This window comes from Fusarium oxysporum, chromosome VI (assembly GCF_013085055.1).
Source record: "Fusarium oxysporum Fo47 chromosome VI, complete sequence".
Classification (NCBI taxonomy): Eukaryota; Fungi; Ascomycota; class Sordariomycetes; order Hypocreales; family Nectriaceae; genus Fusarium; species Fusarium oxysporum.
Genome location: NC_072845.1, coordinates 2,794,915 through 2,815,701, shown reverse-complemented (window position 1 = coordinate 2,815,701; position 20,787 = coordinate 2,794,915). Strand labels below are relative to the sequence as shown.

The following is a 20,787-nucleotide window of genomic DNA, read 5'->3' as shown; positions in this document are numbered from 1 at the left end:
ATGGTATCGTTTGATGCGGGTTGTGTAACTGTAATCAAGCTTGATCGTAAGAAGTTGACATCGCTCGGAGACTATTGCGTCGTGTGCTCTAATGAGCTCTTTCTTTTCCAAACAACGCTCTTCGAGCCGTGAGCCACTTATCGTGGTTGATGGTCTGAAATCTGGAGGTTGAGCATCAGGGGGTAAACAGAAATAAATAGGCAGCGTTCGGTGAATGATAATTGATTCTAAAAATTCTAGCCCCTTGTCAGAACTCGTAATGATCAAAGCTAATCCTATAATACTTAATTACCATAAAACGTTGCTGGCTCAGGGCGTATCCCTTACGTATAGTAGGGGAGAGCCTCTAAACGCCATTTAGTCGCGACATCACCTGATGACTTCTCATTATTGTGCTTGTCAGGTCTGTGCATGTGACGAAAGTTGATAGGGGTAGACTCCAGCTACATGTCCCGCTGCATTGTGGTAAGTTCAGACCGGAACCAGGTGGAGGGGCATTCATCAAGGTAAAGATGTGGGAAGCAACTGTCAAACGGCTTAGGCTAGTCTCTTATTGCTTGAGGTTTTAATAGAAATCACCAGCGACAGCTGAATAAATAGATGCCCAAGTCTGTTCTCAATAATACCACTAACCGCCATCTTAACTAAGAAAAATAATCATTCTAATCATGCTAGGTCTTGGTGGTCAATGCAATAGCACTCGCGTGCCAGGCCATATGTTGTAAGTAATAACAAAACAGACAAACTCCGTATCGTCAAAATGAAGGATCATGCGATGCGCTGTTTGTCTCATGCAGTAAAGGTGACAAAACTCCAAGCAATGCCCATTTGAAATCAGAACTTCTCCATCAAGTTTGCTCGAACTGTCCACATACGTGCCCTCTTGCCGTAAATGTACATAGGAATTGTGCACAGCATTAAAAGCAGTTGGATTATACCAATCCAGATATACACCTTCTTCGGGCCATCGCCATGCAACCAATGCGTAACGAAGAGGCTGAAAACAAGTCCATGCAAGATATTCTTCGAAAAGTTAAGCGTCACCAAAGCCTCTCCGGCGTATTGGCGATAGCTGTCCACGCAGAATGTGATGGATGTAGTTGATCCAAGTGAGCACCCAAATGACACAACTCCAAAGAAGAAGGTAGGAACCATCCAATGATCTTTTTCTTCTGCCGACCAGCCAAAGCCCATTAGGCCTATGCATGTGCTGATAAGGATGGGAAGGGCCATGACAAGACGGAACTCGGGCTCGTAGAGACCGCCGTTACGCCTCGACATGATCTTGACAATAATGTCACTGACCTTGCCAGCCACGCCAGTTCCCAGGATACCACCGATAAAAGGCGAGATATACACTAAGCCTGTCTGGAGCGCGGTGAAATTATAAGAATCTTTATCGCGGTATATCATGGCAATCGACTCAGAGATGACGATAAGCCAACCCACAGAACAAGCATACACGGCAGCTGACCAGAGGACCGCTGGGTATGCGAATAGAATGAAAGGGCGAACCATGACCTTGAGCCAGCTATCACTGTTTAGCCTTCCATGCCAGGGCTTAAGCTGTTGAACAAAGGATTTTGGAGGCTGTTGACGGAGGTTGTGTGTGTAGGCCTGGATCTTGGGCGGGCCCTGGAGCCGCGAGGCATCCAACTTGTCATTCTCCAGGTTTGGTCCCAACTTGAAAGACGCACTGATGGACTCACTTCCAGTCGTGCTACCGACATCACCTGGGGAAGATGGGTTTTTGTCAGACGAATGGACTACCGCCTGAGGCGAAACCGGAGTCACAGGAGCTGCGGCCTCTTCAGCAGCATCACCAGACTCAGCAAATCCAACATGGAGGTCCCGGCCTCGATGAAGAGCAGCAGGTGATTGGCGTCCATCTTGAGTATGGCCTGCATCTGCGAAGTGCGCTCCAGGCTCACCCTGGAGTAGCCCCTCTCCGCCAGTTTGCGGAACCGCATGACGAGATGAGAGCCGGCGAAGAAAACTTGGCCGCTTGGATGGATGCTTAGGCCTTGCATGGGGGGTGCGATCCCAGAAGGTTTCCGGGACAAACAAGAAGAGAAGTACAGCACCAAAGGCAATGATCATGGCCAAGATCCAAAAAACCCAGCGCCACGAGAGACCGCCAATGATGACGGCACTGACAAGGGGAACCAGGTTCTTGCCGCCAAGCAATAGAAGAGTATAGATACCAATCCGGTAGGCTCTCTCATGGAGGAAGAAGATTTCGGCAATTGTGGCTGATGGAAGGCATTCAACAGGGCTAACAGCAAAGCCTTGAAAGACTCTGGCCGCGAGGAGAGAATTAAAGCTTGGAGACCATGCTGCCCAGAGCGATGTCCCAATGAACAGGATTGCACTGCCCAGATATACTGGGCGTTTGCCCCATAGAATAGCAGTTGGTGAGAATACAACGGAGCCGAGGCCCATGCCCATCATGTAGAGTCCAGTGGTCAAAGCGACCCTCTCGACATCAACGTCGTATGTCTCTGCAACGTCGGTGAAGCCAGCAGCGATGAGGGGAGTTGTGCCGCCGCCGAGCATACAGTAGAAACCGAGCGATAAAAGAGCAATGTCTCGTTTCCAAGCGGGCCAGTTTAGAGGATCATTTCCTGATTCTTCAGGCTGTGGTTCTAGGATGATAGCCCCGTCGCTTGTTTTCTTCTTGCCGTCACTCTCGTCCGCGGGAGCATGACTCTCCGCTACTGAGGCAGCAGCTGCCGCCGCCGCTGCTGCTGCTGATGAGGCTGATGTCCTTCGTGTATCAACAGGAAAGCCAGCAGGAATAGATGAATGAGAGGTTCTGGCGTGCACATTTCGCAGACCGAGAGGCTCATTACGATGTGATGCCAGCAGAAGCACGGAACCTATAACGTGTCAGTCTTGCGAACTTGATATAGAAACACGGGAGCTTTTGAGCTTACCTGGAACTTCAATAGTCTTTTTATCGTTCAGAACGCCCATGCTCCATCTGGAAGGTCCGTACGATTCATCTGGCCTGGCACCGGTAGGTCCGCCGCCGCCCAGGAAGCGCCGCCACCTGGGCACGTTTGGTTTCTCTGACTGCATAAGGAGGACTTTCTCAAGCCAGGATGCAAATGAAAATTGGTGTTTTAAATATCACTTCTGACGTGTTCAGAGGGGTTCTCGATGGAAAGCTCGTAGATCGAGGGATAGACCTTGATGGGTATAATCTAGAAGTTGGACATGTTTTGATTGTAGGTGCCAAGTGGATAATGATATAGAGGGTAAACAAAGCTTCTTATGCAGGGTGCGTCTTCGACGAAGGAGAACAAAGTGAGGCTGAGAACAAAATTCTAGGTTAGGGAGATTGGATGATGGATGATGGAATTTGTTTATAGGTGAGTGTGATCGAGATGGGAAGCCAGTTAGTTTCGTCGCGAAGCAATGAAAGGCATCAGGGTCTAAATAATTGTGGAGTTTTTCAAGTCGTCACCAGCTGCAAGCCATATGAAGGGTATATGGCAAAAACAAACGTCGGCCTGGAATCATACAATCCGGGGGGAAAAGATCAAGAAAAGATGCCACTCCGGCTCTCTGTGAGGAATATATCATCGCAAAGAAACAATGCGCGAGGAGACGGTAGGATATAAGTATCCATGCTTCTCCCTGATAAGGGACTCGTAACGGTCTACCTGGCACTACTCGACGGATAACGCGAGTAAGGTTAACGTTGGATCACCAGGCTCAACTCCACTCCCATGCCTTTAGGCCTGGTGACAAAGGATCCATCATCCTGTTGGCCACTTGGCGGGAGCGGCGGCAGTGCCATAACTAACGACGATTCCAGGTTAAACCAAGTTTCACTTCTGTAGATGCTGCACGCGTGACCGACTTATGTTGTTTAAACGGCGTCCCGTGCGGTCTGCAGCATCTCTTTGCAAGCTCACCACTGGCCCATCTCACTGCAGCCGCCCCAGTAAACAATGCATCCCCCACCTGGTGAAGGGTCCTGTCGCTAGCTCATTACATCATTTCTGGCACGGGCGTCTTACCATGTCTCACCTCCAAATCTTCGCTTGAATTCCATTCTACCGAAGCATTTTAGGTTCGATTGCACATTCAGCTTTGGCCATTGAGGCCGTGGTTCATCTCCAAGATTATAATGCACACAATCACTTTACGCACTGGGCTCCGCCCTCTCTGTAATAAGGCACAGACGATACCTCGTTCATTCCAGCGAGCCTTGATCTCATCGACTACATCGCGACAAGCCAAGAACCAGATATACGCCCCGTAAGTCAAATTGCTTGCTTTGATAGATCACATGTCTCCGCACATGTTCCCCCCTTGCAATCCATTTGTCGATCGCTGTCTTTGTCTCCCTCTGCCGAGAAATAGCTTGTCTGTTGACCGCCAGCTAGTATCCGCAACAATGACTCTTTCTCAACCTACCTTTCACTCTCGACATCGTCCCGGACCCCCCTGCTGACCCTGTGGACCGCCTCATGGTGCTCAACCTGCAAAGTCGTAAGCCCTCTCATCAGAGATCTTGTCGAGTCTGGCGTTGGCGAGGAGGAGGGAGGCGTGTCTCTCGCGACTGTTGAGTTTGATTCACCGGATATCATGTCAGGAAGTCCCAACTTAGCCATGACTTACATGATCACCAGCATTCCCACGCTCTTAAGTTTCGATGGTGGGGAGGCACAAACAGCGACCAAGCTATCGGATGCCAGAAAGCTCGCCGACAGGGAGTTTCTGAAGGAATGGATTCGAACTGAAGCCAGGAGACATGGTGGCCGTGGAGGTGGAGGAGGCGGATCGTCTATCTTTGGAGGTCTGTTTGGCAAATAAGGCAACATCAATTAAAACTCATCAATGATCTGTATAATAGACGCGGTTCCAGGATATTTTCCGCCTTCTGAACCATGGCAACAATATCACAGCCAGATATCTTGAAGCTCACGGTATCAATAACACCCATCACAGATGCTCGAGCAACACCAACACGTCGGGCCGGGAGACAGGTATCTGTTGCCTAGAATCTACTCGCTTCGAATTGCTGACATGCTCGTCATTATTCGCTCTCGGCCACTTTACCCAGGAAAAGTAGTACCACAGAGAGGGACGTGACGGGGTTCATTAGGTCAAGCCGGCATCATATCCTAGAGCCTGGTACTTGGCCTTTGATACTGGCCGTACACACAAACGCTAAGGTTGATATCTCTTCCTGAACTTGGTCCTTATCTGGGGGATGTATTCGTTACCTTAAATCTTGGTTGTTGTTAGGGCGAATGAAAACTGTCGATCCAAAGGGAGCCTTGACCGTTATTGAGGTCCTAGAATCCACGGATAAATTTGTGTTATACGAAAGTCACCAGCTGACGATTTGCTTAAACTCCAGTCTTAAGGAGGGGGGTGAGATGGGAAGTTAGACAGACATACCATCTTCTTATGAGCGCTAGCAGGCTTGAGAATTTTGTTAGTCTTGATGGCGATGGTACTCTATAAAGGAACAGTTCGTCCTGGTACGGCGAGGTTGAACATTCCCTCCTAGAGATTAGAGCACAGAATTCGCGATGTGGTGAGTGTTAAGGTTAAATTTGCAATGATTTTCAGCTTCGCCCCTCCTTGAACGGTTAAGTTTGTGTCATGTTGGTAAACCATAATGAACCAGATGGAAATAAACTTCTACCACAGACTCCTACTTACTCATATTCCAGATTGGAACAGGATTCTTCACACATTTACTTTATGGTTCAAAGGATTTCCAATACGCGGTAGTTAGGAGTTGATTTTGCCTATCACCCACGGGTTCCTTTCGCTCCACTAAGCACTGAATTTCTCGCACAGTGCCACTGAATCCTCAAAATATTTTGTATCATCCCAATAATTACCTCTAATATTTCAATCCCAAAATGGCTTCTACTTCACGGATACCTCATCTTTTGGAGCCCTACATCTCTCTACCTCCAGAGTCCTCGCTCAATCTTGTCACCAGCGTGCTTGGTGCAAGCGCGAACTGGCTGGTTCTGCGCCATGTGTATTCATACCTGAGAGGTAGTACAGATGGGGATGAGAGCGCCAAGGACACAGGCGTCGTACTGCTGAGCTTCATGAGAGATGGTGCCTTTTGGAAAGAGGGCGCTACAAAATTGGTAACAAGTTCTCAAATCAATGGACCATTTGTATAGGGAAATACTGATATTGGCCAGGGCCTTGATTTAGATGCCCTAAGCAGAGCAGGACGCTTCACATTCATCGACGGTTTCTCAGGACTCTATGGTGAAGCTAAGACCGGGGTGCCAGGCACACGAAAAGAGAGAACGCTTCGGAGTACGAAGCTTGCAGACATCAAAAGGGAAATTGAAGGTGCTATCGCGGATTTGCGTGCGTCGCGTAAGATCCTTGTTATCGACCAACTTGATGCGCTTCTCGCTGTCACCGATGACTCAACCACAAGTCTCACACTTCAAGACGCTGTTCTTAGCCTACGCAGTGTAAGTTTCGGCTTAGAAGAAGTGCGTCACTCACTAAATCCTTCGCAGCTTGTTCACAGTACGCTACTCACTCTGTCAGCCGACGTGCCTCTTGTTGCTACCCAAGTTACGACGCTTGAGCGAGAGCACGCCAGCCTCGTGCTTTCTTCAGCGCATGAAGCTGACATGGTGATGGCCCTACGGATGCTTGATACAGGGACAGCGAGGGATGTCAGTGGTGTATTGCGTATTACAGGACCTGGAGCAGAGGGCTTGGGTGGTGCTACTGAGTATTTATATCATGTGGTTGCGGACGGTGGGGTTAAGGTCTTTGAAAGAGGGACATGATGGATGCGAAATAGGAACCAAAATCAAAGTCAAGAGCAACCGTCGTGGCAGTTGCGAGAATGTTAATCTCAGAACCGCCGCTTGAGAGCCTTTGAGTTTACAGGTCATACCTCATTCAACAGGGTATCATGCACGAGAATGCGGATTTCCATGACAGACGAATAGAACTTTTCCTCACAAATGTCCACTCAATCGCCACAGGTACGTTCATGCAGAATCAAGATGCCATTTCAGAACCTCGTAACCGAAACCCTATAGAATCTCAGAAGAGCAAAAGGGTTCTTTTTTTTACTTCCTTGCTCAAACATGTAAAACACCATGCCCATGCTCCAAGCCGCACCTTTACGCTCCTTTCATCCACGAACCGACAAACACGACCGCCCGTCCCAATCACCACCCTAACTCCGGTTCCAACCAGATTGTCCTTGGGTCTAGGCTCATGCTATGAGCCGCCATTGCTGTTGTGTGTTCTCGAAGGAGCGGGTGTTCTAGCGTCCGTGGTGGAAGAGGGGTAGGCCGGAGAGGTGGTGGAAGGGATCAGAAGGGATGCGGTCCCCATTTAGGCCTTCTCAGCGGTAGCGCCTCGAGCGCCCTTGGGGGTACCAGTCTGGAAACCGTTCTTGAATCGTCGGGACACATCCTTGAGGTAGCGAGTGCGGCCAGTACCGACGGTCTTTCTTCGCTTAGCCTTCTCGGACCAGTTGTCTGTCGATGCAGTCAGTAATGCTGTCCAAGAGCGTCGAGTACTCGATATCGGTTTGTCGACGCCATCTGTGAGAAGTTCACATACACTTGCGGATCTTGGCAGCAGGGTAGCCGCAAGAAGAGCACTCATGCTTCTGAACGTGAAGAGAGCGGCGACCTATTTGAGATTCCATCAGTATTTCCGTCCACTTTGATGTTTCCAAGCCCCGCCGTTCAGAGATTCCTCGATTCGCGCATCGTTTATTTTCGGCGTCGGCTTTATTTCGAATATCCGTTGCACAGATCGAGGGCTGTCTGAACAGCGAGACAAGAGGGCATAAGAACTAACCGCATCGTCGGCACAGGGTGTGCGTCTTGTTGTGACGCTTACCGAAGCTGGAGGTACCCTTCGCTGTTGAGACGCATTAGCAAAAACTCTTGCAATCCTCTCGGGAGAAGTATCGTCTGCTGTCGTTTCGCGAGCAGCTGACGAGCGGCGACGTACTCATCTTGGCTGTGGTGTTTGGGCGGTTAGTTGAATGGCGATCGAGAAATTCTCAATTTGGGAGACCTATTTTGGCGAAGCGAATTTACAAAGGAACGGGATGTGTGTGGGCGATTAGACAGATGGTCATGTGATTTGATTTTTCGCAGTTATGTTGGGTCTGAAAGGACCAATTAACAGCGACTAACGTTGTTGTGTGAGCCCTAAAGGGATGACAGCTACCGATGATTCGGTGGGTGCGAAGTTGCACGTGATGGCTTAAACACCCACCAACTTAGCGTCTTTGTAAACAGAAGTGCCGGGTTGGGCGTTGAGTTTCTCGTGTCCTCCCTTTGGAGGCTTGGGAGGATACGAATGCATATGAGTGCTTTGCTGTAAGGTATTGATGGACTAAGTAAGGTACCTAAGATAAGTATAGGTAGTACCTTACTAGGTAGATATCTCCAGGTCTTATGTAAGTGTTGCCAGAGGAGGGCGTACAGTGGAGGTGATACTATCTAAGGTACTATATGCCATATATAAGGGAAGGTATAATACAATAGGCAGGAACGTCCTCTTAAGCTGTCTTACTTTGACTTTCTTCTTTTCTTTTTTCCTCTTGGCTTTTTAATATAAGAAACAGTAAGTCAATTATCTCATATTTTATTTGTACTCTCTCTTCCCCTTGCCCATAATGCATATCCTATGTAGCTGCCAGTGCAGTATTAATAGAATCCTGGCTTCCACTGATTAAGTCTTGACTTCCATCGACGGAGTCTTGACTTTCAGTGGCAGGTCTTGACTTCCACCTCTTCACTTACACTGATTGAGTCTTGTATAACAGTTACTTCGTAAATAAAGCCCATCGGCTCTGAACGACAATATGAACATCAATCTTAATTGAAGGTACAGCTGTAATTCAAATGCTCGTAAATTTCCACTTATATCCAACCAGCTTCTCCCGAAAATTCCGTGAACATTAATCATCATTGAGGTATCTCGCACGTGTAGTAAGAAACATTGCCAAGTAACAAACAGCCTAGACCATAACGCCTCCAAATTCCTTCAGTTATTCAAATCTTTCTTCCCAAAACCATTCCCATGAACGACTGTTTATAAGATTGGTTACTTAGTTCCAAGTTGAAGGTCCAATAAACGAGCCCTTTGGAACTGTCTTCGAGACCGCCGTGGTCTTCCAGTCCATCGTCTCCAAAGCGCCATAGTTACCCCACCAATTGGGGGGAGAAGCACTCGTCAGGTACAAGGTGAAGAAAATCACCATCGTTGACATGATGAGGCCACAATCCAGTGCCGCCGAAGTGACGTAGTTGTACTGGAGCCACCAGCCCGTGTATCTTCTCTTGACGAAGCGATTGAAGAATGCACCGACCATGCCCCAGCAGAGGTAAATATATACAGAGGCTGGGGGCAACATACCAGCACCACCGTAGATAAGGGGGGTGCTGACGTATCGCCAGATTGAACGAGGCCACTTGCGGGCCAGCAGCCATGTGATGATTGGTGTGACAGCACCGACCAGCCAGAACCACTGGAGCGATGAGTAGATTGAGCCATGGCTGAATATACGCGCGGGGCCGATGGCTCCCCAGATAACAGAGGCTGTGTAGAAGACGCGACCACCTGGGCAGGTATAGTTGTTGGGCTGGTCAATCGCACAAACGTCAGGAATGTGTCCCAGTGCCCAGTTCATCACGCAAATCTGTACAATAGCCGACCAGATTGAGGCAACCAGCTGTGATGAAAACATGACTCTGGGAGGGACCTTCATGTAGTGACCAAGCTTGAGATCCTGTGCAAAGTAAAGTGCCTGGCCCATGCAGATGTAGCCGTAATTCTTGAACATCATCATGGCCATAGGGCGACCAGGAACCATGTAGCCAATGATGAACTCAGTCAGAACATTAAGACCGAGCTGGATATTGGTGATAGCCTGAACAACACCGATAGGGATCAACCACAGCACGGGAATGAGGAGGCAGATGAAGTACGCCCAGACGGGAAAGCCAGTTGGCCAACCAGCAATCACGCCAATGGAAATAGCAACCATAACGATGAAAAGAGCTGATGAGTATCAGTATGAAAAGGTATTGGGTTTGTTACAATGACACCAAACTTACTCGCATACCACCAATCCTCCGCATCTCGGTACTTCTTCATCAATCGCATGTGAACGTCATCCTCCTGATTGCGGGCCAGCTTGAATTGTCTCCAGATCTCATGTCCATGGTAGAGCACAACGTGAACAACAACAGCTGTAACAGCTGCAAAGGACAGACCGTAAGAAAGAGCAAACTGCGTCGGTAGGAAGAGTGGCGAGTACTCCTTGTAGGCTGTTTCGTTGAACTGGAAGTTGTTGTCGAGGATTCTCGTAACATTGTAGATGGCGCCTGTGTTGTCGTAGGACTCGGATGACTGGACTGGGAAGTAATCCGCATACCAGGTACCTGTAAAGTGGATGCCCATTGAAATACAGATGAAGAAAACAATGATACCCAGGAGAACGTTCGCTATGGCGTGGAAAGGTGGGATCAGAGGGGACTGTAGGTAACCGCTGTACACGGTCCAATCGAAGGATGTAGGCATCAAGCCATAGCCGGTCATGCCACCAAAAATCTTGTTGACTGTGACGTTGTGGGGTGCAAGCCAGCAAACCCAGGTGAAGTAAGAAAGACCTTTGAAGATCCAACCTGGGAACCAGTACCAAACAAAACCTCCAGCTCCGACGATTAAGAACCATCTATACCGTCCCATCTTCCAGCCATTGGTCTTGGTAGGGTCCGAGCCGGAGTGATCGTGAAGCGTATAGAACAAGGCACAATTGACCAAGTCAGTGGGCCAGATCATAGCAGCCGGCCACACCAGAAAGCGACGGGCAAGTCCAGCCAATCCATATCCAGTGCAAAGAGTCGTGATGCCAAATAGGATCTGGAAAGCCCAGCCAAACTTTTGGCCGTAGAAGATTTGCTGCGCGAGGAGTACATCAGTTGCGTAGAGAACACCGCCACCGTAGGCCGCCTATTCGAGTTAGTGATGCTTATGAGGAAGAGGAAAACTGTGCATACATTGGACATGGCGACAATTACCACATGCTCCTTGTAGTTGAATTTACCGGGCTTGAGATTGAATTTGAGACCGAACAAGGTCCATTCTCGATCGGGCATGATCAAGTCCCAGCCAAGACCTAACGGATAGGCGACAAGCTGGACCACGTAGGTAGTGACTGTAACACTGGGGTTTCGCAACGAGAAGAGCATATTCACGCCAGAACCGATGGTGCAAAGAATCAACCCGATAGTCCAGGCACGGATGGTGTTGGCAGGGACATCGACATCGTAGTTTCGGACGACAGATCGGACTTCGGGATAGGGACTGTTGTCCTCCATGAGCGCGTGCTCAATCTCAATCCCCTTCTCGGCATTTCCAGTCGCGATAGCGGCGTCGACATCTGTGAGGTCATCGATGGGCAGATTGGGATCGAACTTGTGAGACTTCTCGAACTGCTGTAGATTCTCGAGGTAATCACGACCGGAAGCGGAGACGGTCTCGAGAGGGCCGGGGATTGGGATAATATCCTCGGCCTCGTGGCGTTTGCGAAAGAGAGACGGCGCCATGATAATTGATACCCTCTGCTCGAGCAATGGATTGTTTCAGCGACAGCGAACCGACGTCGACGCGTGGTTTGAAGCCCGCTATGATAGCGACAACAACAACGGCCTTTGGTCTTGTGGTATTGAGAGACGATGTTGAAGCGAAGGAGAAAGCCGACAGCGGCGGCTGCTTTGCAGATGTGGTTATACAGCCTGGGACCAGTACGGGGGGGATCTCGGCCCCAAGAACAAGGAGGGCCCAAGACTGAGGAGAAGTGTCGCTCCCCGCGAATCGCACATTGACACTGGATGCTGTACTCTAGGACCAGCCATTAAAACCCGGTGCTAGACGACTTTGGCCATAGTGCGATTGTTCGTGCAATGCTATCGCGGGCGACGGCACAGTTGGATCTAGACCACCTTCTCAATCAGGCATGGGCTCGGGCTAGACCTTGTCGACTGCAGACTTCGATGGCCCCCTGTGGTTCCTCAGTCTGAAAATTCGGACCTTTTGTTGAAAAAGCAGCATCTTTTGGTTCGTTGGTATTCTTGTTCGATTCTTTCGAGGCGGCAATGTGCAGAGTCGCCAAGTGTTTTAAACCATTTCAGCGATCATAGTAGCTCGGCTCCTCTCGACTTCGGCTAGGTTTTCCTATCGCAACGGCAGCCCAGCACGCCTAGGACGCCCTGTTTCTCCTGGATGTCACATCAGGCATTGGCACGCCATTCTGTTATCTTATTCACCCAATGAACAAAGGCCCTAATGGCGTTCAAGCCTTCGGAGCGCTGCTTATCTCCAGCCTCTCCGGGGTTAGCCTCGGCCCACAAGATAACCGTGATGTACGTGAGAATACAGCGACTGGTGTGTGTGTGTCTCAGCGCCCAGCCTGGCACTTTTGTCAACATAAACGGCTCGACCGGCTGTCAATCATGCTGAGAACGTCAAACGATGGGTAATTGCTTCCCTATCCTTGATCGATTCAGGGTCCAACCAGACTTCAATTCCCTCCTGAACCATGATGCCGGGTTCAAGGTCCTAGAGCCAGAATCCTTCTGGAAACTCGAGGGTTGAAGGTTGGTGGAATCTACCAGGCATGGATCATTCCAGGACCTCTGCTCGTTTCGTCCTTTCAACTTGCTCAGCAGATACCGCATGTCAAAAAGTCCAATCTTTGATTTGATTGTCCCACCGAATTGACCTGGAAATCAGTTTCTTGCAAAAGGTCCTTTGTGAAGGCAAAGATGGTTCCATTTACCTCTGATCAGCCTCCATCACGTGGCGAACTTTTGTTAACTTATGCTCGGCTCACATCCATTGCAACCAGAAATGATGGAACCTTTGATCAGACCACTGAAAGCTCTTGAAATCTCTGCCGAAAATTCCAACTCAGGGTTCGTCATAGTCAAAAAAAAACTATGAAGTGGTTTCGGGCAAAACGATGGAGAATTTTGAGGCCTTTTGTTCGTCGAATGATATATTAAATTGAGCCTGGCTATAAATATGGCGAACTGTACTCCGTAAAGACCCACTGAATTTAACCACACCTGAAGTTCATGTGTAAGTGAACTTTGACAGAATAAAGAGGTTTTCTTCTTCCGTCAACAACCACAAAGCTATCACCGAATGTGCCTAAAGGACGCAATTACCGAGAAATATATATGTGCTCTGATTGGTTGCTCTTTGTGTACATAAGGTACACAAGCCAATTTTGTCGTTTTGTCATACCGTACATCTTGCCGACAGTGGATAAAGATAGGTAGCCATTGTAGTGGAAGGGAGCATTGGATCATGACAAATTATTTCCAGCGATTCATAAGTGCAAACAAACAGGCTTTCAAGTCATTTCAGGTTCCATATTCGAAGGTAGTGTCAACTACGACGTCTTCCCTTGGAAGCCAGTCACCACTAATCATCGCCAAAGACTTGATGGAAATACAAGATGGATAATCTTGTTCTCTATTGCTTATCCATCACGACTTCGCAGACAAATACCTACGTAGCGAGACTTTCCACGTTGTGTCAACCATTACCGTAGCGATATGTACCTAGGTATCAATTTGCTTTATTCGCTTTGCCATTGGCATTAACTCCTACAAATCACACACACTCGAGCTTGTGTATATGTGTTTGTTTCCTACAGCGGCAGCTTGTGTGGAAGCCAACTCCAACAGATGACGCACCGCTGCTGCCTACCTAGGTACCTTCACTTCACAGCAGTGGAGGCTATCGTTTCCTTCCACTCCAGCCAACTCTACCTACCTTTTCAATAAGTAAGGTAACCTGACGGAAGCAATCGTGGGGTAGACATCTTGCAAGGTGCATCTAAACTCGCCACTACCAAAACGTCCGGCATCATGTCAACAACACCAGGAGTTTCCTTCAGAAAGGACGGTACAAAGACATTCATTCCGCTCGAAAATAATCCAGAAGTTTTCACCAAACTCATTCATAACCTGGGCGTTTCCGAGAAGCTCGGTTTTTACGATGTCTACAGCATTGACGAGCCTGAGCTGCTTGCCATGATCCCTCGTCCAGTTCATGCTCTGGTCTTCATCACTCCTGCACCTATGTGGGCGCGCGTTCGTGAGAACGACCCAGGTTCAAAGGAGCTGAGTTACGATGGCTCTGGTCCAGACGAGCCAGTTGTGTGGTACAAACAAACTATAGGTCACGCTTGCGGTCTCATTGCTCTCCTTCACAGCGTGAGCAACGGCACAGCCAAGAGCTTCATCAACACAAACTCGATCCTCGATAAGATTCTTAAGGAAACACAAGATCTCAAGCCTCTCCAACGCGCCAATCATCTCTACAACTCGATAGAGTTGGAGAAGGCTCACATGGCTGCTGCAGTGACAGGTGACACTATAGCCCCTGCGAGCGAAGAGCCTAGCGGATATCATTTCATCAGCTTCGTTAAAGGCCAAGATGGTCATTTATACGATCTTGAAGGAGGTTGGGGAGGCCCCGTTGATTGCGGCACATTGGGCGATGGTGAGGATCTTCTCAGCAATAAGGCATTGGAAGTTACTGTCAAAAGATTTACCAAAGCTGCTGAGGGGAATCTTGAGTTCAGTATCATCGCACTTGCAACTGTTCCAGATGGCGCCTGAATAAAGATCCATGGAAACTGACTGGTCACAAGAAAGCAATGATATTAATGCATCGTTTACACCGGGCTTTCTCTTGTACGGTGGGTATTTCCTACGTGCCTGTCCTGGAGCATCAACTGATCTGATTGAATTTTCACTGTGACACTCAGATAATCCCAAACCTGCCTAGGTACATATTGGAAGTCTTTCGGGATTGTGTATCTGGTCTTTAGCGCCTAATATTTCACGACGGCCGTTGCGCAATAGAGCGAGTTGGTGCTTTCACAACTTGAATTTGTTACACCAGTCCTATGCATAGATTTATCTGCCTGTTGTAGCAGTTTCTTACCTGTGTTTGTGTTTCAATGAGACGCCGGCGTACCCATCATAGGGATCATTCACGTCAGATGGTGACTCGTGAAGTGGACTAACGACAGGAGACGTTTCAGGCGATACATACATTAGATTGTGTGTATTCAGCAGCCCGTTTTTCACTGTCCCTAAAAGGTCTGCGTCCGACACTTGACTCGAAACTCCTCGGGGTTGTGGTAGTGGTTCAATGTTGAAGGTTGAGGCAAAAGAATTACATTTTATGGTGTCGAGTGCCTGCTTTGGTTGAGGGGAGATTCCCTCCGCTTCATATTGCCCAGACTGGATGGCCAAGTGACTATTCTCACCTAGCTAAACTGTATGTCATTGATATCAGATCGTAACCCTTCTCATGCTTTAGATAAAGTTCAAGGGTGTTGGCTTGTTCTTGTGAGATACTCAAGGGTGTGCTGTTCCAATCCTTCACTCTAGCAATTATTGTCACATGACTAGTGAGGACATTATTCAACCTTCAACATAGTCAACATAAAGAAGGGTTTCTCATGCGTATGGCCGTGGAGACTTCGGACCCGGACTCAATTCTGAGTTAAGAATGCACTCTACACCAACATTGTGCATCCTTTGCTCCTCGACTTGAGAAACACTTATCTCAGAGTTCTCGACTCTTAGAGACGACGCCTTGACTCAACGAGCAGAACTGCATCGGGCATAATCTTCGGTCATGATTGAGTGAACCCCTAGCTGTCTGGGTTCACCCTCTTCTTTCGATAGGGATTCGGAATTTTAACATTGCATTATCTGACGTTCGTCTGTTGACTTCATCGTCGAATCCATGCATGAGTGTCCCGACCAGCTTGTGAACAACCATATCTTAAATATCGTGGTCCTAGCAGCAATCATTTTCTCTTGTTTTGGCTGCTTATTTCACTCCCAGTGGTAAATTTGGTAGGAGGATGGCGCATTCTGCAACGAGTTTTCGGAACGCGGCAGCACACCTGTTACATATATTATCGGGCATGCAAGTAGCCGGTTGACACATTGTGAATCACACGCACGAGGGCCTTCAACCTTCCGAGTTCTGTCCTTTCTGTCCTACAGTAATATTCTAGTACGTTCTCTAATTGCTCTTATCTTGCCGGTGCTTGTTCCGTTACTCAGATACAGCATGATATCCATGTCTCATTGGTTGATTCACCGATAAGTGTAGCAATCCAAGCACGACAAATGACTTGCCAACGCGGACTATAGGCTCTCATGGTTTTCTTTTATTTGTTGTGGCGGATCAGAGTTAACTTGTTAACGAGTAGATTTGCAACCCCATAGACTATTCGTAGTACAATGCAGCCTCTAGCCCGGGTAGTCTTGTACAACGACAAGTGCGGCTCTTTGTTCGAATCGGAGACAATGTCTCAGCCTTTAGCTGCTAGCATCATTCATTCGACTGGTTACGATAAGCTTGGGGGTATAAAGAATAACCATGGTCTCTTGTGAGGGCTTGCAAAAGGTCTGGTACTAGACTGAGCGACCAGAATTGCAGTGGACAACCCAACAGTTCAGCCGGGAACTGGAACATCCACACGTAACGCTCGAAGATACACGTCTTCCTGCGGTTGCAGTGCAGTGTACCAAGTAGGTGCTATGTAGTGTATATGTATACATGCGAAGGACTTATAAGGTGAATGGTTATATGATCTTATGAGCTGCGCTTACCCTGCAGGCAACTAATTCTGTAGGTCTGGCACATAGGCTTAGTTATACGGGGGTTAATTGTTCCTTATGCAAAGGCCACTTATGTGATTGGATGTCGGATTTGACACAACATTCACTTGGCAGCGATACCTAAGGTAGGCTGCAAGTTGGGCCATCTGCACATACTCGGGAGCATAACCAAATATCACATCATTTACCATGCACAACGTCGTTTGACGGTGAGCATGCGGCAGCACAGTACTAGCTTTGTGACTTGTCGAGGATTTACATGTATGCTGGTCACTTTGGAATAGGAGTCGTGATTCCAGTGGTCCCAACAGTCGTCGATCTTTACACACCTCATCAAACAGCTTGTCCCGCTTGGGTGCTTTAATTAGACATCAGGGCATACCACAGCCAGATCCAGCTCAGCGAAAGGTACGTACACACAAACATGACAAACATATACATAATTAGCAGCGGAGCAGATAGCTATATTTCAACATGACGATGTCTTGACGGCGGGATCACGGACAGCACACGAGAATATGCGAGATGTTGGAAATCCCATGTCGACCAGCCGGTTGATGGCCCCCTGCGATGTCAAATTTAGCACACGCCCCATGTTCCTTAGCTACTGGGTCTCTCCATCCACGGCACAACGTTAACCAGGATGATATGATTAACTTGACGAGATAGACCAAGAAGTACTCAACACCGTTCAGCCTTGCGCGCTTGTTCGGATAACCTAGATGCCGAGGACACACTAGATCGGAGTAAAACGCCCGTCGAACTGAAGCGAGCACGATTTCTGCAAGTGAGCATGAAGCTATTGTCGAGGATGGATATAAGGAGTGACAGTCAATTAGCGGCAGAGTATCCAATAGTATCCAAGAGAGGTGCTTTTTCAGCACCCAGTTTTAAGCGATGACTACCCACCTAATGGAAGCGAGTATGGATTTGCACACACAACGGGCGTATATCCGTTGTAGATCACCCTAAACAATGGTGTCTGAACTTTTCGAGATCGCGATGAGGGATCTAGCTTTCCTCCGTGATACTGGGTCGTTTATGGAGTTGCTGGCACCCAATTAGATATATTTTATTGAAGGGATCGTCAATAGTCCACCTGAAGCAGTGATGACCCCCAGAACCGTGCATGGTGAGAACCCCTGGATTGACGGAAATAATACATGCATCGTACCGTGACGCCGTTGCCTTGAACCTAGTAGCTTCCATCAACCTTCAGGAAGATTTGTGAAATGAGGAGCTGCGGCAGACGATCCAACTGGAGACGAGAGGGCGCTTTTCTAACAGGGATCACCTTGACTTTGATCTCGCCAAGCCAGTTGTATGTGGAAGCGAGCCCGAAAGGATAGGTAGATGGATCCATCACCATGAATAAAGGGAGAACCTGACAGACTTTCATTCATTCCTCTCGAGGCGGGCGAGATTAGGCACGGATGCAACAAGCTTGCCCAAATCTTTAGCACAATGCCAAGTATCGGTGTGTATTCAATATTGTTCAATGGCGCTCTGTAGTCTGCATATCGTCAGCTCATCAAGGGTTTTTTGTTCGCTGCACGTCTCAGTACATCCAATAGCTGACGCCGGTAGCCGGCAACAACAACTTGCCAGGTAAGCCCGGCAGATCGACGATGAGGTTAGAGGAGAATAACATGACTGGTCGACTTACAGCGGATCAAGCAAAATCACTAAGGCGACTAGCTCGAACGGTCTATCCCGGGGCATGGAAGCGTATTTGAAGAGTAGCCTCATTCGGCTCAGCGCTGAGCCTCGTCACCAAAATAGGAGTGGCTTCGTGGCGCGCACGTTGGGAAAACGTCCACTACTCGGTCTATACCCCTGACCCTGGCCTCCTTAGTAGGCCGAAAACCACAAACTCGTCCCATGTCCATTTCACCGTCGTGCCAAAAGGGCTCGAAAAGTCTGGCACTTTTCGGCGTTACGTCATCGATTATGTAGTCGCAGTAAAGAAACGCCGGGCCATCCGGAGTGTTAGTTTATATGGATTTCGCTTGTTTCGGAACCTCTTGTTCCTAAACAAAGAAATTTCTGATCTAAGCAGTAGGAAAACTTCCTCTTAGCGCCAGAAAGAAATGGGATGGGAGATCATCAAGAAAAGCTTGTTCACTCTGTGTCAGTACGTGTTAATACTTAAACCACACTCGACGACACGTACTCCTCAGTGGATGGTGACGGAATGTGGGTTAATTTCTGCAAGGTACGGCGCAATAAGACAGGGGGGATGTGTTTCCAGGATTCGCGATCGATCTAGGTAGGGAGTTGGCAGCAGGTACCTTTCAGGTACTGTTCCTTTCGACGCCATAGGTAACTCTGAAAGTCCGCACATCGTTGTGAGCCTCAGAGATTGTTGAGCGATTCCCTGACCAAAGAAAGCCTTACAAGCTCCATCAGCAACTTTTGTCGCCAAGACAGATGAGGACTAGGACTAACCATTCTCTGCCAAGTAGCGGGCTGCTATCCAGCTTGGCGCTGCGGGAAGACAAGTTTAACCCCTGATGGCCCTGGCAATTGAGCCATGGCGACGGAGAAGACGCGTATCAAGGTCACTGCTCCGTGGGATGGGATTTGTAACTGGAGTTATTTTTGCTTGGAGATGGAACAACTCCATCCCTCTTCCGGCATAGAGTTTGAGGCGACGCCGATATGGTAAGACGGGTTCTTGAATTCTGCGTTATCTGGTTTGTATAGCTGTTGGTCGAACTACCTAGAAAGACAGTTCCCTAGAATCCTTTGCAGGACTTCAATTCAGGTATGGAGGAGGATATGCGATGCACATCGTATTTTGACGATAGGATGGGATTTACCTGACCGAAAGTTATTACAGCTGTCCAGTAACCTACTAACCTAATCAAGCAATGGCCGTTGAAACGAAGCACATACAATTCATCATAGACTGGCATGAGGTTGGTTTGTTTTAAACTCATTGCAGCCAGGAAAGCATGCCCACAGCACAGACATTCAATGTTTCGAAACCCACATCCAAGTCCAAGACTCTAGATTTTGTCAAAATATCTGATATACCTCCAACAACCAGTCAATAACTTTACTCTTTGGATCGGCGTATAGCAAAGCCAATTGTTAGCTTATTGTGTGAGATAGGAGGACAGCACATGGAAACGGAGGACTTTAAATTCCCGGTTGGTGGAAGGGTTTATTAACGATGGGGAACTGTTCCATTGAACTTACCCACTTGATTATACTTGGCTCCTCTGAGGCGCAGCATGTGGGATGCGTACATCGTGTTGTGTAATGCTCCACGGTGTTTGAACTTTACATAGGCTACATAGGTCACATCCTGTTGTTTGTTGGCAGCTCGGCAGGGTCGCCCTGCACTCTGAATGAGAGGGGTTTATCTTTGCATGTGCTTGTCTTGATACTAACTTTGGTGCACTAGTCAATACGATGTTTAAACCGCCAGATACACTAGGGTTTGCTAGGCATGATGGGTTCTTGATGCAGCCACCCATGTCAAGCAATTGTTTGATTACCATCCAACTCAAGGAGTTTTGATGTGAGCCTTGTGTCGTACTGCAGCCGGTGTTGGCTGTCCGACTATATAGTAGACTGGCATTATGGATCATGCCATGTGTGGTCTGCGTAGAATACAGCCAACTCTCATAGAAAGCTTGCACGAGATTGGAGTCAGGAGATCTATCGAGGCCCCAGGCCTGGGTATCTGGATATTCGGTTCATCATCAAACATAATTACCGGTCACCAACATCAATTTACCCGTCGTAGCGGCGTCAGATGGTCTGCTCCAATGTCAGCGCAACCCCGTGCCGCACCACGCGGATGTTAGGATGGATGATGCTGGTAGGGATCATGATAAGGAATTTGGACAACGGACGGTGATGGAAGGTGAGGGACAAGGGCAAAGTCGGGAAGATTTGGGTTTGGACAGATTGAGGGCCATCGAGTTAGGGTCCCATCTATTCGTACTAACCAAGCAATTGCTGGTGACTGACTTCTCGCTTCTGGGGTTTGCTTCGTATTCATTTGACTGTGCGTGATTGATTCCCCTCGTTTACTTCTCCCTTGACTGAACAGAAATTT

General features: G+C 48.3%; 6 protein-coding genes across 6 annotated transcripts; 3 read left to right on the top strand and 3 right to left on the bottom strand.

Annotated features, from left to right (window-relative positions):
- Positions 1-612: 612 nt before the first annotated feature.
- Positions 613-3,081, bottom strand: FOBCDRAFT_295021 (major facilitator superfamily domain-containing protein; the record flags this gene model as incomplete). Its single annotated transcript, XM_031186142.3, has 2 exons — positions 613-2,879; positions 2,937-3,081. 2 exons carry the CDS (start codon positions 3,079-3,081, stop codon positions 835-837), a joined length of 2,190 nt encoding a protein of 729 aa, XP_031037277.2. The 3' UTR covers positions 613-834.
- A 791-nt stretch (positions 3,082-3,872) lies between these two features.
- Positions 3,873-4,897, top strand: FOBCDRAFT_42891 (uncharacterized protein). Its single transcript, XM_031186144.3, has 2 exons — positions 3,873-4,269; positions 4,398-4,897. The coding sequence occupies exons 1-2, from the start codon at positions 4,139-4,141 to the stop codon at positions 4,825-4,827; spliced, it is 561 nt and encodes a 186-aa protein (XP_031037279.2). The 5' UTR covers positions 3,873-4,138; the 3' UTR covers positions 4,828-4,897.
- A 975-nt stretch (positions 4,898-5,872) lies between these two features.
- Positions 5,873-7,080, top strand: FOBCDRAFT_42886 (uncharacterized protein). The gene is made up of 3 exons (XM_031186145.3): positions 5,873-6,131; positions 6,189-6,473; positions 6,522-7,080. Exons 1-3 carry the CDS (start codon positions 5,892-5,894, stop codon positions 6,798-6,800), a joined length of 804 nt encoding a protein of 267 aa, XP_031037280.2. The 5' UTR covers positions 5,873-5,891; the 3' UTR covers positions 6,801-7,080.
- Positions 7,081-7,359: 279 nt separating this feature from the next.
- On the bottom strand, positions 7,360-7,678 carry FOBCDRAFT_275768 (uncharacterized protein; the record flags this gene model as incomplete). Its single annotated transcript, XM_054705102.2, has 2 exons — positions 7,360-7,505; positions 7,591-7,678. 2 exons carry the CDS (start codon positions 7,676-7,678, stop codon positions 7,360-7,362), a joined length of 234 nt encoding a protein of 77 aa, XP_054561077.2.
- A 1,100-nt stretch (positions 7,679-8,778) lies between these two features.
- FOBCDRAFT_226418 (OPT oligopeptide transporter protein-domain-containing protein) lies at positions 8,779-11,881 on the bottom strand. Its single transcript, XM_031186147.3, has 3 exons — positions 11,052-11,881; positions 10,107-11,004; positions 8,779-10,050 (listed from the first exon to the last, which is right to left on the bottom strand). Exons 1-3 carry the CDS (start codon positions 11,598-11,600, stop codon positions 9,098-9,100), a joined length of 2,400 nt encoding a protein of 799 aa, XP_031037282.1. The 5' UTR covers positions 11,601-11,881; the 3' UTR covers positions 8,779-9,097.
- A 2,034-nt stretch (positions 11,882-13,915) lies between these two features.
- FOBCDRAFT_295018 (uncharacterized protein) lies at positions 13,916-14,687 on the top strand (the record flags this gene model as incomplete). The annotated part of the gene is made up of 1 exon (XM_054705101.2): positions 13,916-14,687. The coding sequence occupies exon 1, from the start codon at positions 13,932-13,934 to the stop codon at positions 14,685-14,687; it is 756 nt and encodes a 251-aa protein (XP_054561076.1). The 5' UTR covers positions 13,916-13,931.
- Between the last annotated feature and the right edge of the window lie 6,100 nt (positions 14,688-20,787).